The 15115-nt window shown below is 39.0% G+C and overlaps 1 protein-coding gene across 4 annotated transcripts in view; it reads right to left on the bottom strand.

Moving 5' to 3' along the window:
* ATAD2B (ATPase family AAA domain containing 2B) overlaps nt 1-15115 on the bottom strand; it is a 194084-nt gene that overhangs the window by 115668 nt on the left and 63301 nt on the right. For all 4 annotated transcript variants that reach the window (XM_064363892.1, XM_064363891.1, XM_064363890.1 and 1 more), the window contains 3 exons: nt 13402-13517; nt 11950-12124; nt 5981-6069 (listed from right to left, as the gene is read on the bottom strand). In XM_064363892.1, the coding sequence (XP_064219962.1) occupies nt 5981-6069; nt 11950-12124; nt 13402-13517 (380 nt within the window). The remainder of the gene's footprint in view (nt 1-5980; nt 6070-11949; nt 12125-13401; nt 13518-15115) is intronic.

Consider the following 15115-nt stretch of genomic DNA (forward strand, 5'->3'; position numbering starts at 1 on the left):
AAGAGATCCTACTGCCTCAGCCTCCCTACATGGTGGGATTACAGGCATAAGCCATCACACCCAGTGTATCTCTCATCTAATATACATCAAAATCACCTGATTCCAAAACCAGATGCAGATATTTTAAGAGTAATTACAGATGAAAATTTCATTAAAGCAGGTGATAAAATACTTTTATATTAGCAAGTTGAATCCAACAATTTTTTTAAAAGACAATATATTATGAGCAAATAGGGTTTATTCTAAGGATGCAAAGTTATTTCAATATCTAAAATTCAAGCCGCACACAGGGGCTCACACCCGTAACCCCAGCACTTTGGTAGGCCAAGGCAGGTGGATCACCTAAGGTCAGGAGTTCAAGACAAGCCTGACCAACATGGTGAAACCCTGTCTCTACTAAACATACAAAAATTAGCCGGCATGGTGGCAGGCACCTATAATCCTAGCTACTCAGTAGGCTAAAGCAGGAGAATCACTTGAACCCAGGAGGTGGAGGTTGCAGTGAGCCGAGATCGCACCATTGCACTCCAGCATGGGTGAAAGAACAAGATTCCATCTCCAAAAAAAAAATCTGAAATTCTATCAGAATAATGTTCTACCTTAATAGAACACAGGAGAAAAGCCATATGATCAATTCAAAAGAGGCAGAAAAAAAATATGTTACAAAGTTCGGTACTCTATCCCAGTAAAATAAACCCTCACAGCAATGTAGTGGAATGTAGTGGAAATCCCTCAATGTAATAAAGGGCACCTATGAAAGACTTAGTTAAAATCACAGTCAACAGTGAAAGTCTCAATGTTTTACAGCCACTGAAGAAACAAGGCAATGATTTCTATTATCACCATTACTACTTAACTGTGAATTCTAGCCAAAGAAGAAAAAGAAATAAAAGACATAGAGTGGAAAGGAAGAAGTAAAAGTATCTTTATTTGCAAATAAGATACATGTATAAAACCCTAAAAACTAAGATACATGTATAAAACCACAAAAAACTAATAGAACTAATAAATGAATTTAGCAAGGTTGTGAATACAAAGTCTATAAACTCTGTTGTATTTTTATATACCAGCAGTAAGCAATAAGGAAATAAATTTTCTCTTAAAACTCCATTGACATTAAATGAACAATAAAGTATTTAGGAATACATTAAACAAAAGATGCCTAAGATCCTTATGATAAAAACTGTAAAACACAAAAAAAGGAAATTAAAGAATACCTAAATAAATGAACAGATTTACCATGTTCATAGATTGAAAGATGAATAAGTTAAGGATGCAATTCTTCCCAAATAGATCCAAGGATTAAATCCAATCCCAAATAAATCCCAACAGTCTTTTCTAAAGAAACTGACAAGAGGCTTTAAAAATATATATGGAAAGACAACAGATGACGACAACAATTTTGAAATAGAACAAGGTTGGAGGACTTACACCAAAAAGAACTAATGTAAAGCTACATTAATCAAGACAATAGTATAAGAATAGACCTGTAGATCAATGGAATCAACTAACAAATCTAGGAATAGACACACATTTATATGGTCAATTTTTGACAAAGATATGCCAAGAAATTTAATAAAGACAAAGTAAACTCTTCAACATATGGTCTTGGAATAAATGAATATCTCTATTAAAAATAGGTGTTGTGGCTCAAACCTGTAATCCCAGCACTTTAGGAGGCCAAGGTGAGAGAATCACCTGAGGTCAGGAGTTTGAGACCAGCCTGGCCAACATGGTGAAACCCCTCTCTACTAAATATACAAAAATTCACCAGGCGTGGTGGCACACACCTGCAATCCCAGCTACTCAGGAGGCTGAAGCACAAGAATCACTTGAACCGGCAAGGTGAAGGCTGCAGTGAGCTGAGATCGCACAACTGCATTCCAGCCTAGGCAACAGAACGAGGCTCTATCTCAAAAAAAAAAATTCTATTAAAAAAATAAACTTCAGTCCATATCTTAAACTATCTACAAAATTAACTCAGGCCAGGCACAGTGGCTCACACCTGTAAGCCCAGCATTTTGGGAGACCAAGGCAGGGGGATCACGAGGTCAAGAGATCGAGACCATCCTGGCCAACATGGTGAAACTCCGTCTCTACTAAAACTACAAAAAAAATTAGCCGGGCATGGTGGCACACGCCTGTGGTCCCAGCTACTTGAGAGGCTGAGGCGGAAGAATCGCTTGAACCCAGGAGGCGGCGGTTGTAGTGAGCCGAGATTTCGCCACTGCACTCCAGCCTGTTGACAGAGCAAGACTCCGTCTCAAAAAAAAAAAAAAAAAAAAAAATTAACTCAAACCCTCACCTCATATTGATACACAAACATTAACTTAAAGTGAATCATTGACTTAAATATTAAGAGCTAAAGCCAAGCACAGTGGCTCACACCTTTAGTCCCAGCACTCTGGGAGGCCGAGGCGGGTAGATCACTTGAGGTCAGAAGTTCGAGACCAGCCTGGCCATCATGATGAAACCCTGTCTCTACTAAAAATACAAAAACTAGCTGGGTGTGGTGGCGCATGCCTGTAATCCCAGCTACTCAAGGTGGAGGCAGGAGAATTGCTTGAACCCGGGAGGTAGGGGTGGCAATGAGCCAAGATCCTGCCACTGCACTCCAGCCTGGGTGACAGAATGAGAGTTAAAAAAAAAAAAAAAAAAAAAAAAATTAGGAGCTAAAACTGTTCATATTTTCAAAGGCACAGATATATTTTTTAAATCTATATTGTGGCTTTATCAAAATTAAAATCGTTTGCTCTTCAAAAGTCATAACTAAGCAAACAAAGACACAAGCCAGAACACCAGAAAAAAAATTCAAAACAAAGATCCAACAAAAGACTTGCGTAAAGAATATACAAAGACTGGGCCAGGGGTGGTGGCTCATGCCTATAATCCCAGCACTTTGGGAGGCCAAGGCGGGCGGATCACTTGAGGTCAGAAGTTCGAGAGCAGTCTGGCCAACATGGCGAAACCCTGTCTCTACTAAAAATACAAAAATTAGCTAGGCGTGGTGGCACATGCCTGTAATCCCAGCTACTCGGGAGGCTGAGCCAGGAGAATCACCTGAACCTGGAAGGCAGAGGTGGCAGTAAGCTGAGACCGCACCATCAGGGAAACAGAATAAGACTCTGTCTCGGGCCGGGCGCGGTGGCTCAAGCCTGTAATCCCAGCACTTTGGGAGGCCGAGGCGGGTGGATCACGAGGTCAAGAGATCGAGACCATCCTGGTCAACATGGTGAAACCCCGTCTCTACTAATACAAAAAATTAGCTGGGCACGGTGGCGCGTGTCTGTAATCCCAGCTACTCAGGAGGCTGAGGCAGGAGAATTGCCTGAACCCAGGAGGCGGAGGTTGCGGTGAGCCGAGATCGCGCCATTGCACTCCAGCCTGGGTATCAAGAGCGAAACTCCGTCTCAAAAAAAAAAAAAGACTCTGTCTCAAAAAAAAAAAAAAAAAAAAAAAACAAGGACTACAACACAATAATTCAGACAATCTAATTTCTGGTTTTAAAAAAGGAGGCAAAAGATTTTAGCAGACATTTCACAAATAAAAATATATAAATGGGCAATAAACACAAAGATTCTCAGTATTACTGGATTAATATTAAAGCTCAATATTATTTGCATTACTATTAATGTAAATTAAATCCATTACTGTACACCCACCAGGATGGCTAAAGTTAAAGACAGTTAACAACAACAATTGTTGGCAAGGATGAGAAACAACTCAAATTATCATACGTAATAGGAAAATAAAAATAGTAAAACCACTTTGGAAAACAGTACAGTGTTACCTTACAAATTTAAATGTACATTTACCATAGGATCCAAAAAAATTCCTCGCTCAGGCATTTATCCAACAGAAAAGAAAACATGCCCACACAAAAACTTGTAGAGATGCTTTGGGAGGCCAAGATGGAGGGCTCGCTTGAGACTAGGTGTTAGAAACCAACCTGGGCAACATAGCGAGACGCCACCTCTACAAAAAAATACAAAAATTAGCAAGGTGGGATAGTGCATGCCTGTACTTCTAGCTACGCAGGAGGCTGAGACAGGAGGATCACTTGAGCCTAGAAGTTTGAGGTTACAGTGAGCTATAATCACACCACTGCACTCCCGCCTAGGTAACAGAATGAGACCCAGTCTCTTAAAAATGCTTGGGACCAGAATTATTTTGAATGTGGGATTTTTTTCAGATTTTGGAATATTTGCATTATATTTACCAGTGGAACTTCCCAAATCCCAAAATTCAAAACCAAAAAAGCTTCACTGAGAGTTTCCTGTGTCATGTGAGCATTCAAAAAGTTTCAAATGTTGGAACATTTCAGATTTCAGATTTTTGGATTTGAGATGCTCAACCTGTAGTAGCAGTATAATAATAGCTAAAAATAGAAGCAAAACAAATCTCCATCAGATGGTAGATGGAAAAATAAAGAGTGGTATACACACACACATAGACATTAAGGAATACTACAGAGGAGTGAGAAAGAATAAAATATTAGCATACATGACATGGAGGCCAGGTACAGTAGCTCACGCCTATAATCCTGGCACTTTGGGAGGCCAAGGCAGGCAGATCATTTGAGGCCAGGAGTTTGAGACTGGCCTGGCCATCGTGGTGAAACCCTCATCTCTACTAAAAATACAAAAATTAGATGAGAGTGGTGGTGGGCACCTGTAGTCCCAGCTACCTGGGAGGCTGAGGCAGGAGAATCACTTGAGCCCAGGAGGTGGAGGTTGCAGTGAGCAGAGATTGAACCACTGCACTCCAGCCTGGGCAAGACAGCGAGACTCCATCTCAAAAAAAAAAATACATGACATGGATAAATTTAAAGCATTATGCTACTGCCATGCATAGTGGCTCATGTATGTAATCCTAGCACTTTGGGAGGCAGAGGTAGGCAGATCACTTGAGGCCTGGAGTTCAAGACCAGCCTGGCCAATATGGCAAAACACTATCTCTACTACAACTATAAAAATTAGCCAGGCATGGCAGCACATGCCTGTAATCCCAGCTACTTGGGAGACTGAGACATGAGAATCACTTGAACCCAGGAGGCGGAGGTTGCAGTGAGCCACGACTGTGCCACTGAACTCCAGCCTGGATGACAGAATAAAACTGTGTCTCCAAATTAAAAAATTTAAATTTAAATTTAAATTTAAAAAAAAATTATGCCAAATTAGGATGAGGCAACCTTTGCTGTAAAAGGTCAGATAGGCTGGACACAGTGGCTCATGCCTGTAATCTCAGCACTTCGGGAGGCTGAGACAGGAGGATGGTTTGAGGCCAGGAGTTCAAAACCAGCCTGGGCAACAGAGCAAGACATCATCTCTAAAACAAATTAAAAAAAAAAAAAATTAAAAGCCCACACAGTAAATGTTGTAAACTTTGCAAGTCATTCAGTCTTTCACAGCTGCTCAACTCTATTCTTGTAGCACAAAACAAACAGCAGACAATGCTTAAGGAACGAACATGGTTGCAATCCAATACAACTTCATTTACAAAAACACACAGAGGCCTGGATTTTGCTCACAGGCTGTGGTGTGCTGACCCCTGTACTAAGAGAAAGAAGTATTCCTCACAGACACAGATTATGTTTTAAAATTCTTTGGTTTTTTTGAGACAGAGTCTCGCTGTGTCACCCAGGCTGGAGTGCAGTGGCGAGATCTTGGCTCACTGCAACCTCCGCCTCCTGGGTTCAAGCGATTCTCCTGCCTCAACCTCCCGAGTAGCTGGGACTACAGGTGCGTGCCACTATGCCTGGCTAGTATTTTTAGTAGAGATGGGGTTTCACCTTGTTAGCCAGGCTGGTCTTGATCTCCTGACTCCATGATCCACCTGCTTCCGCCTCCCAAAGTACGTGAGCCATCATGCCCGGCCTAAAATTCTTTGTAAGCCTCAGAGTACTTAGTTAAGGGCTAAGACTAACTACCAAGTCAATGGGTAAAAAGGAACTCAAGATAATCAGATAAAGAAAAATTACCTGTGGATCTGATCTTGCCTGCTAGAGCGAACTGGAGCTAATCCATCTATTTCATCAAAAAATATTATAGAAGGTCTCATCAAATATGCCTAGTAAAAAGAAAACAAATGATATATACTGTATTTGTTTTCATTTTTAAATTTACTTATTATACTTTCTTAATAGGCATTAAAAGCAAATGGTACAACATGCAGCAGGTATGAAGGAATATATAGTAAAGAGGAAATCTTACCACTGAGTCTCCAACAACCATGTCTCCTTCAGTAAGCAATTACTGTTTTCAGTTTGTTTATTCTTCCATACATATTTATACACATAAACCAAAGTATATTTTTTAAAAACACATGATGCATCCTATACACATTCTATTTTTTATTTTTATTTTATTTAGTTATTTTTTTGAGACAGAGTCTCACTCTGTAGCCCAGGTTGCAGTGCGGTGGCGCAATCTCGGCTCAATGCAACCTCTGCCTCCTGGGTTCAAATGATTCTCCTGCCTCAGCCTCCCGAGTAGCTGGGATTACAGGTGTGCGCCATCATGCCTGGCTAATTTTTGTATTTTTAGTAGAGACAGGGTTTTATCATGTTGGCCAAGCTGGTCTCAAACTCCTGACCTCAGGTAATCTGCCCACCCTGGTCTCCCAAAGTGCTGAGATTACAGGCATGAGCCACCACGCCTGGCCTATATATTCTTTTTATAGAACAATGTGTATGTTAAGTAGTTTCCATGTAAGTATATAAAGACCTGCCTCATTCTTTTTTTTTTTTTTTTTTACAGACAGGGTCTCACTCTGTCACCCAGGCTTGAGTGCAGTGGCATGATTACAGCTCGCTACAATCTCAAAGGCAAGCAATCCCCTTGCTTCAGCCTCCAGAGTACATGGGACTACAGGCAGGCACCAACACACCCAGCTAATTTTTAAATTTTAAAAATTAAATGGTGCCCAGGATGGTCTCAAACTCTTGGACTCAAGTGACCTTCCCACCTTGGCCTGCCAATGTGCTGGGATTACAGGCCTGAGATATTGCATCCAGCCTGCCTCACTCTTTTTCAACAGCTACATGATGTCCCACTGTATGGATGTGCCATAGTTAAACCTATCCCCTTCTTATGGATACTTAGGCTGTTTTCATTATTTTCCTATTGGCAACAATATTGTAATAAATAATTATAAATAACAAATAACTGTATCATTTCATATGAGTATAAACATATTAATAAATCCTAAAAGTAGAACTACTGGCTCAAAAGGCGTGTGTCATTTCTAATCTAGTGAGATGTGTGCAAACTGACATCCACTGAAGTACCATTGTTAACTAGCAATATTTTAGGGTGCTCACCAGCAAGGTATTATCAAACTTACTGATCTTTGCTAATTTTTTAGGATAAAGAATGTTATCTCATTTTAGTTTTAATTCTTATTTACATCATGAATAAAGACAAATACATTATATATCTTTAAAAGTCATTTATAATGCTTTTCCTATGATAGTTCTGTTCATATCATTTACATGTTACTTCACAAGATCACTAGTCTTGTGTTTAGTGAGTTCTAGAATTTATTTATTTATTTATTTATTTATTTATTTATTTATTTATTTATTTATTTTTATGTATTTATTTTTAATTTGTGAGACAGGGTCTCACTCTCTCACCCAGGCTGGAGTGCGGTGATGCAATCACAGCTCATCTCAGCCTCTACCTCCCAGCTCAATCAATTCTCCTGCCTCAGCCTCCTGAGTAGCTAGGACTACAGGTAGAGGGCTGGCTAATTTTTGTTTTATAGAGGCAGGGTTTCACCATGTTGCCCAGCCTTATTTATTTTAAAGGTAAGTGCTCTGTCTGTAAAAGAAAATGCAAATATTTTCCTGCAAATAATATCATTTATCTTTTGGATTAGTATTGCTATGGTTTGAGTTTTTCCCCTCCAAAACTCACACTGAAATTTAATTGCCAGCCGGGCTTGGTGACTCACACCGGTAATCCCAGCACTTTGGGAAGTCAAGGCAGGTGGATCACTTGAGGTCAGGAGTTCAAGATCAGCCTGGCCAACATGGTGAAACTCCATCTCTACTAAAAACACAGAAATTAGCCGGGTGTGGTAACGAACACCTGTAATCTCAGGTACTCAGGAGGCTGAGGCATGAGAATCGCTTGAACCTGGGAGGCGAAGTTTGCATTGAGCTGATGTGAGTCAGTGCCACTGCATTCTAGCCTGGGTGACAGAACAAGAGGAGAGAGAGATAGAGAGATAGAGATAGAGAGAGAGAGAGAGAGAGAGAGAGAGAGAGAGAGAGAGAGAGAAATTTAATTGCCATTTTGACGGGTACTGGGAGGTAGGACCTTTAAAAAGTGTGTATGTCTTGAGGCCTCCACCCTCATAAATGGACTAATGTAGCTGACATCAAAGGAGTAGATTCATTATTGTGAGAGTGAGTTCACCCCTATCCTGTGCATTCTGTTCCTCTTTGCCCTTCTGCTACATGATGCTATCTTCTGTCATGTTATGACACAGCAAGAAAGCACTGACCAGATGCCTTGATATTGGACTTTCTAGTCTACAGAACTGTGAGTCAATGAATTTCTGTTCATTCTAAATTACACAGTGTGTGATCTTCTAACAGCACAAAACAAAAATAGGTATTTTGTTGCCATGCAGAATCTTAAAATTGTTTTTATGTACTAGATCTTTCCTTACATAGTTAGACCTCTCTACTCTGAGATTATAAACAAAATTCTCCCATGTTTTCATCTGGTACTTTCACAGTGTCATTTTCCTAACTTAAATATTAGATTTAGAAAGAACTTAATTTGATTTAAGGTGAATGAGTATTAGATAACAAATGAGAAGGTTTTATCATATAATTTACTCAAATTTATGTGGCTTATGTTTCAAAATTAAAGCAAATTCTCAGTTCACAGGAAGATCAGCTTATTAAGCAAGAGATATGAATTTTCCATTTCTCCTGACAGACATACACTAAACATCTAATGTTTTCTAATAATTTGAAATAAAAGACAATTGATGCCAGGCATGGTAGCTGATGCCTGTAATCCCAGTACTTTAGGAGGCCAAGGTGGGGGATCACCTGAGGTCAGGAGTTCCAGAATAGCCTGGCCAACATGGTGAAACCCCATCTCCACTAAAAATACAAACATTAGCTGGGCGTGGTGGCGGGGGCCTGTAATCCCAGCTGCTTGGGAGGCCGAGGCAGGAGAATCACTTGAACCTGGGAGGCAGAGGTTGCAGTGAGCCAAGATCACACCATTGCATTCCAGCCCAGGCAACAAGAATGAAACTCGGTCTCAAGAAAAATAAATAAATAAGACAATTCAACCACAAGATGTAGGTTTTGGGGAAAAAAGTGTTTAAAGAACTGGAATTATGGCACAGTGCAGTGGCTCACACCTGTAATCCCAGTACTTTGGGAGTACTGATCATTCTTTTTATATACATGAAACAAACAGCTGTTTTTCTGTTTTGTTTTGTTTTATAGCTAGAGCCTCATAGGATTGCAAAAAGAAGGTAGAGCATATTATGTGCCAGTCATTATGATATTTTGTGTCCTCTCAGTAAAATCTCAAAACAGTCTAGTAAGATAGGTATTCTTTCCACCATTACACAAAACAGGCTACTAAAGATTAAATGTTTTGATTTACTTAAAGTGATACTCAATGGTAAAGTTAGATATAAACATTTTTCTGACACCGATCGCCACTCTCTTAGCCAATACACTGAAGTACCTTCATTTAATTTAGTGCATAGACTATATCCTTTATTTAGGAAGGCAGAACCTTTTGTTAAAAAATATCATGAGCCAGGAGTGGTGGCTCACCCTGTAATCCCAGCACTTTGGGAGGCTGAAGTAGGCAGATCACCTGAGGTCGGGAGTTCGAGACCAGTCTGACCAACATGGAGAAACTGTGTCTCTACTAAATATATAAAATTAGCCAGACATGGTGGCACATGCCTGCAATCCCAGCTTCTTGGGTGGCTAAGGCAGGAGAATTGCTTGAACCCAGGAAGCAGAAGTTGCAGTGAGCCGAGTTCGTGCTCCAGCCTGGGCAACAAGAGTGAAACTCCGTCTCAAAAAAAAAAAAAAATCATGATTACCAGCAACTAAAAAAAAAAAAGCAAACATTTCAACTACTCCTACCCATGAAGAAAAAAACTATGAAACAGAAATAAAGTAAATTGAGACAAAAGCAGCAGCATAATTTATGCTACGGTTTTAAATAAAACCAACAGGCATCCCTAGCCCCAGAATGAAATGACTAAAAAGTGTAATTTCAAAATTTTTAAATTAAATCATTGAATAATATGCCAGCATAGCCAAGCCAATTCTTCCTTCTTCTATAAACGTTTATATTTTTATTGTTTAATTATGAATGTATTATCTTTAAGCATTCAGATTGCATGTTTGACTTGCCATTAGACACTGAACACCTTCAAGGTAAAAAATCTTACCTGCTCCTTTTTCCAAATCCACTACCTAGCAATTTTTGATACTACTAATAATTTTTAAATAGTATTGGGCCAGACACAGAGGCTCATGCCTATAATCCCAACACTTTGGGAGGCCAAGGTGGGAGGATAGCTTGAGGCCAGGAGTTCAAGACCAGCCTGGGCAACACCTTGAGACCCTGCCTCTCCAAAAAGTTAAAAATTAGGCAAGGGTGGCTGTGCATACCTGTAGTTCTACCTAGAGAGGCCAAGGCCAGAAGATCACTTGATCCCCAGTGATTGAGGTTGCAGTGACCTGTAATCACATCACTGCACTCCAGCCTGGGTGACAGAGCACAACCCTTCTTTAAAAAAAAAAATTGTGAAGTACTTTACCAATTACAAAGGACTTTCATACACACCATATTAGTAATGGGTGCTCAATGCTTGTTGGAGCTATTTTTTATTTCACATGAGTTTCCTCAGACATAATCAAATATATGCTGCATTGCCAAACATAAATGGCTTCCTTCACTAACTCAAACAATTAGAAGTGAATTTATATCGGGACTAATTTTTTTTATTATTATTACTTTTTTGAGAGACAGAGTCTCACTCTATTCCCCAGAATGTAGTACAGTGGTGTCATAATCACTCACTGCAGCCTTTAACTCCTGGGCTCATGCAATCCATCTGCCTTGGTCTCTTAAAACATTGGGATTACAGGTGTGAGCCACTGTGCCCAGCTGGAATAATTTTTTAAATATATGGAAAACAACATCTTTAAAGTTTTCATTATGATAGTAGACATAGTCCACATATTTATTCACCTCACTCTGCCTTTTAAAAGCATTCACTCATTTCTGAATTATTCTAGTACCATATTTACAACTCATGAAAATAACACACTGCTTTGTGAGATTTCTTGCACAGATACTTCAGTATTTATGCCTCTTCTAGTTCCTCAATTGGATTATAATCTAGCAATATATATGTTATATCCTGTGTTCTCTAAAGCACCTAACATAGTATTATATTCCTGGTAGCCACCTCAATAAATGTTTTATGAGTCATCATAAATATTCAAAAGCATTAGTGAAACTGCCATTAAATACCTCTAAGGCATACAATAAAGATGACTGATCCTAAATATAACATATTGGATAGAAAATCTGCTTCATCACAAACAGTTTACATTTGCAAATTAAATGTATTAAATATTTTAACGAAAATATCATCAGCAGGCAGATTGCTTGAGCCCAGGAGTTCAAGACCAGCCTGGCCAATGTGATGAAACCCCACCTCTATAAAAAATACAAAAATTAGCCGGGTATGGTGACGCACACCTGTAGTTCCAGCCACTGGGCAGGGACTGAAGCAGGAGAATCGTTAGAGCCCTGGATGTCGAGACTGTAGTGAACTGAAATCACGCTACTGCACTCACTCCAGCCTGGGTGACAGAGTGAGACCCTGTCTTAAAAAAAAAGGAAAGAAAATACTCTCGAATTAGATTATTTCTCTTACCTGATCAAAAAGAAGCCTAAGTTGCCTTTCAGATTCACCAACCCACTTGCTCAAACAATCTGCTCCTTTTCGCATAAAAAAAGCCACTTTTTTGTCTCCTTGGCTGCATTCATTAGCTAATGCTCTGGCGACCAAGGTTTTACCTGTGCCAGGAGGGCCATAAAACAAACAGCCCCTAGAAGAATGAAAAAAAAAAATTCAAGAAAAGTAAATTATGTTATCAACACTGCTGATAACCAATTTAAAAGGATGTCCCTCCCTCCCATATAATTTTGTATTGAAGTATAATTATTAGACATTGATAAAGCTTTTTCCAGCATATAGACAAAAGTTTCACTTTGCTAAGTCCTTAAATTACCAAGCTTTGGCAGACAAGAAATAGTTAAAGTACAGAGTAATTTGGCAAGAGATACAGAAATTTCAAATGTGTTTCCCTATGACCCAGAAATTTCACATCTTTAGAATAAATAATGTAGAAATACTCAAAAGGAATGTATAAAGATAGATTTAAATGACTCTTTAATAAGATTTTCCATATCCTTAAAAACATGAAAAATAAATTAGAACCAAATATGAATAAAAAGTGCCTCCTTAAAGAAAAGTCAGTTTAAATCTAACAGCCTATATGTATATCTTCAGAATATTCTATTATTGTTTTTTTCTTTTGAGATGGAGTCTCACTCTGTCACCCAGGCTAGAGTAGAGTGGCTCGATCTCAGCTCACTATAACCTCTGTCTCCTGGGTTCAAGTGATTCTCATACCTCAGCCTCCCAAGTAGCTGGGATTACAGGCGCGTGCCACCACACCCAGCTAATTTTTGTATCTTCAGTAAAAACGAGATTTCACCATGTTGGCCAGGCTGGTCTCAAACTCTTGACCTCAGGTGATCCACCCACCTCAGCATCCCAAAGTGCTGGGATTACAGGCGTGAGCTACCGCACCCAGCCAGAATATTCTATTCTGCCCAATCTTCTTTAACATAATTTTCTCAGCCTTTTCCAATAGTTCACCAGCTATCCACCTCATTATCAGACACAATCTGTTCCTAAAAATAAATTATCAAGCTCACCCTATTTTAAAAATACTCCATCATCAAGTCAAAGAAACACATCAATAAAACTGTGCTTCCAAGAGTAAATAACATGTAGTATCAAACTCGATGTACTGGGAGCCAAATTCAGGAAAATCCCATATGGGCAATCTGGTTGCGTATTTAGAGCTCACAGAAAGAATCTTATCGAGTGCCTGACTTAAATCCTGAGATGTAAACTTCAAGAGCACACTTAATTCCACGGCCCCTGGACCCTAAACAATAATTTTATTTCTAACTGTCATTGCTAGGACACATCAAATAAATATATATCCAATATTTATATTTATAGTCATTTACTCAAATAACACTTGAGAAAGTAAAGATAATAACAATCATAAACATCTATGACATTGCTTACCTTGGAGGCTGAATTTTAAACTTTTCAAAAATTTCTGGATATAACAGTGGGAATACTACCATTTCCTTTAGTGCATGAATATGATGGCTCAATCCACCTATGCTATCAAACCGTACCTTGGAAAGAAGGGGAAAAGTTTGATATAAAACCATTTTATATGTTTCATATAATTTTTTAAATTTATACAAGAGTCTTATAATTCAGAAATATATGCCTTCAGCAGAAGCTTTAAACATAACTACAAATAAGCATAGAAAAATAAGACCAACAATAAAATCCAAGTTTACATTTCCGTTCAGGCAAATTAAGCTACCATTATTTAATCAAGTAACTCAGAACCAGGATTAATACCCAACCTAAAACTTTAATAGGTATCTATTGGAGATTTTTATATTATATTAACAGGCTAAAAGTTTTAATGGGCCTGGTGCGGTGGCTCATGCCTGTGATCCCAGCACTTTGGGAGGCCAAGGCTGGTGGATCACCTGAGGTCAGGAGTTCGAAACCAGCCTGACCAACATGGTGAAACCCCGTCTCTACTAAAAATGCAAAAATTAACCAGGCATGGTGGTGTACGCCTATAATCCTAGCTACTTGGGAGGCTGAGGCAGGAGAATCTCTTGAAGCCAGGAGGCGGAGGTTGCAGTGAGCAATATCATGCCATTGTACTCCACCCTGGGCAACAAGAGTGAAACTCCATCTCAAATAAAAAAAATTTTAATGGCTTTAAAAACATATAATTATTTTGTACATGTTTGTACATGTATTCTCAGAAGGGGCAATATCATCCTCACAGGGGCAAAAATTGGTTCAGGGGTAAGGGCAAGAAAAAAAATCTTATCTATTTACAATAGTTTGCAGCCCTCCCAAGGTCAGGCTTACCTGACAAAATCTTATTCTTTAATATTTAATTTCTCTAGTCAGAGAGAAATTTGATTTTTTTTTCTTTATGGGACGATAATGAAAAAATGATTTTAGAAACACCAATCTATCACAAGAAGCAGCAAAGACTGTTCTTCCCACCCATAATAGCTAGAAGGCTTTGTAAGAAAAAAAGTGTATCAGATTTTAACGAAATAACTCGCTAGGTATAGTGGCTCATGTCTGTAATCCCAGCACTTTGGGAGGCCGAGGCGGGCAGATCACCTGAGGTCGGGAGATCAAGACCTGCCTGACCAACATGGAGAAACCCCATCTCTACTAAAAATACAAAATTAGCTGGGCACTGTGGCGCATGCCTGTAATCCCAACTACTTGGGAGGCTGAGACAGGAGAATCACTTGAACCTGGGAGGCAGAGGTTGCAGTGAGCCAAGATCACACCATTGTACTCCAGCCTGGGCAACAAGAGCAAAACTCCGTCTCAAAAAAAAAGAAGAAGAAGAAAATAAGTTACTCTACTTAACTGGAAGAGACATCTAAAATTAACTAGATTCACCTATAAATGGATAGATGAAAATAAATGAAACAAAAATAAAGAATTTTTTTTTAAAAAAGACAAAAAAGAAATAAAGCTAACTAGATTCAAAAGAGTAAAGTGCTAATAAACCAAATAAGCAAAGACCATTAGGAAAGGTCTTCTGAGAAGATGTACTATTAGAAATGGGATTCTGGTCATATTCAATACTCTAGTATTTTCTTAGGGCCTCATTAATAAAGTAAGACAGGCATTTTCCTCTATGATTTCAGATTAGAGTTAAAATTTCATCTTCCAG

The sequence above is a fragment of the Aotus nancymaae genome, unplaced genomic scaffold, assembly GCF_030222135.1.
Source record: "Aotus nancymaae isolate 86718 unplaced genomic scaffold, 86718_ANA_hifiasm-v0.15.2.pri h1tg000057l, whole genome shotgun sequence".
Taxonomy (NCBI): domain Eukaryota; kingdom Metazoa; phylum Chordata; class Mammalia; order Primates; family Aotidae; genus Aotus; species Aotus nancymaae.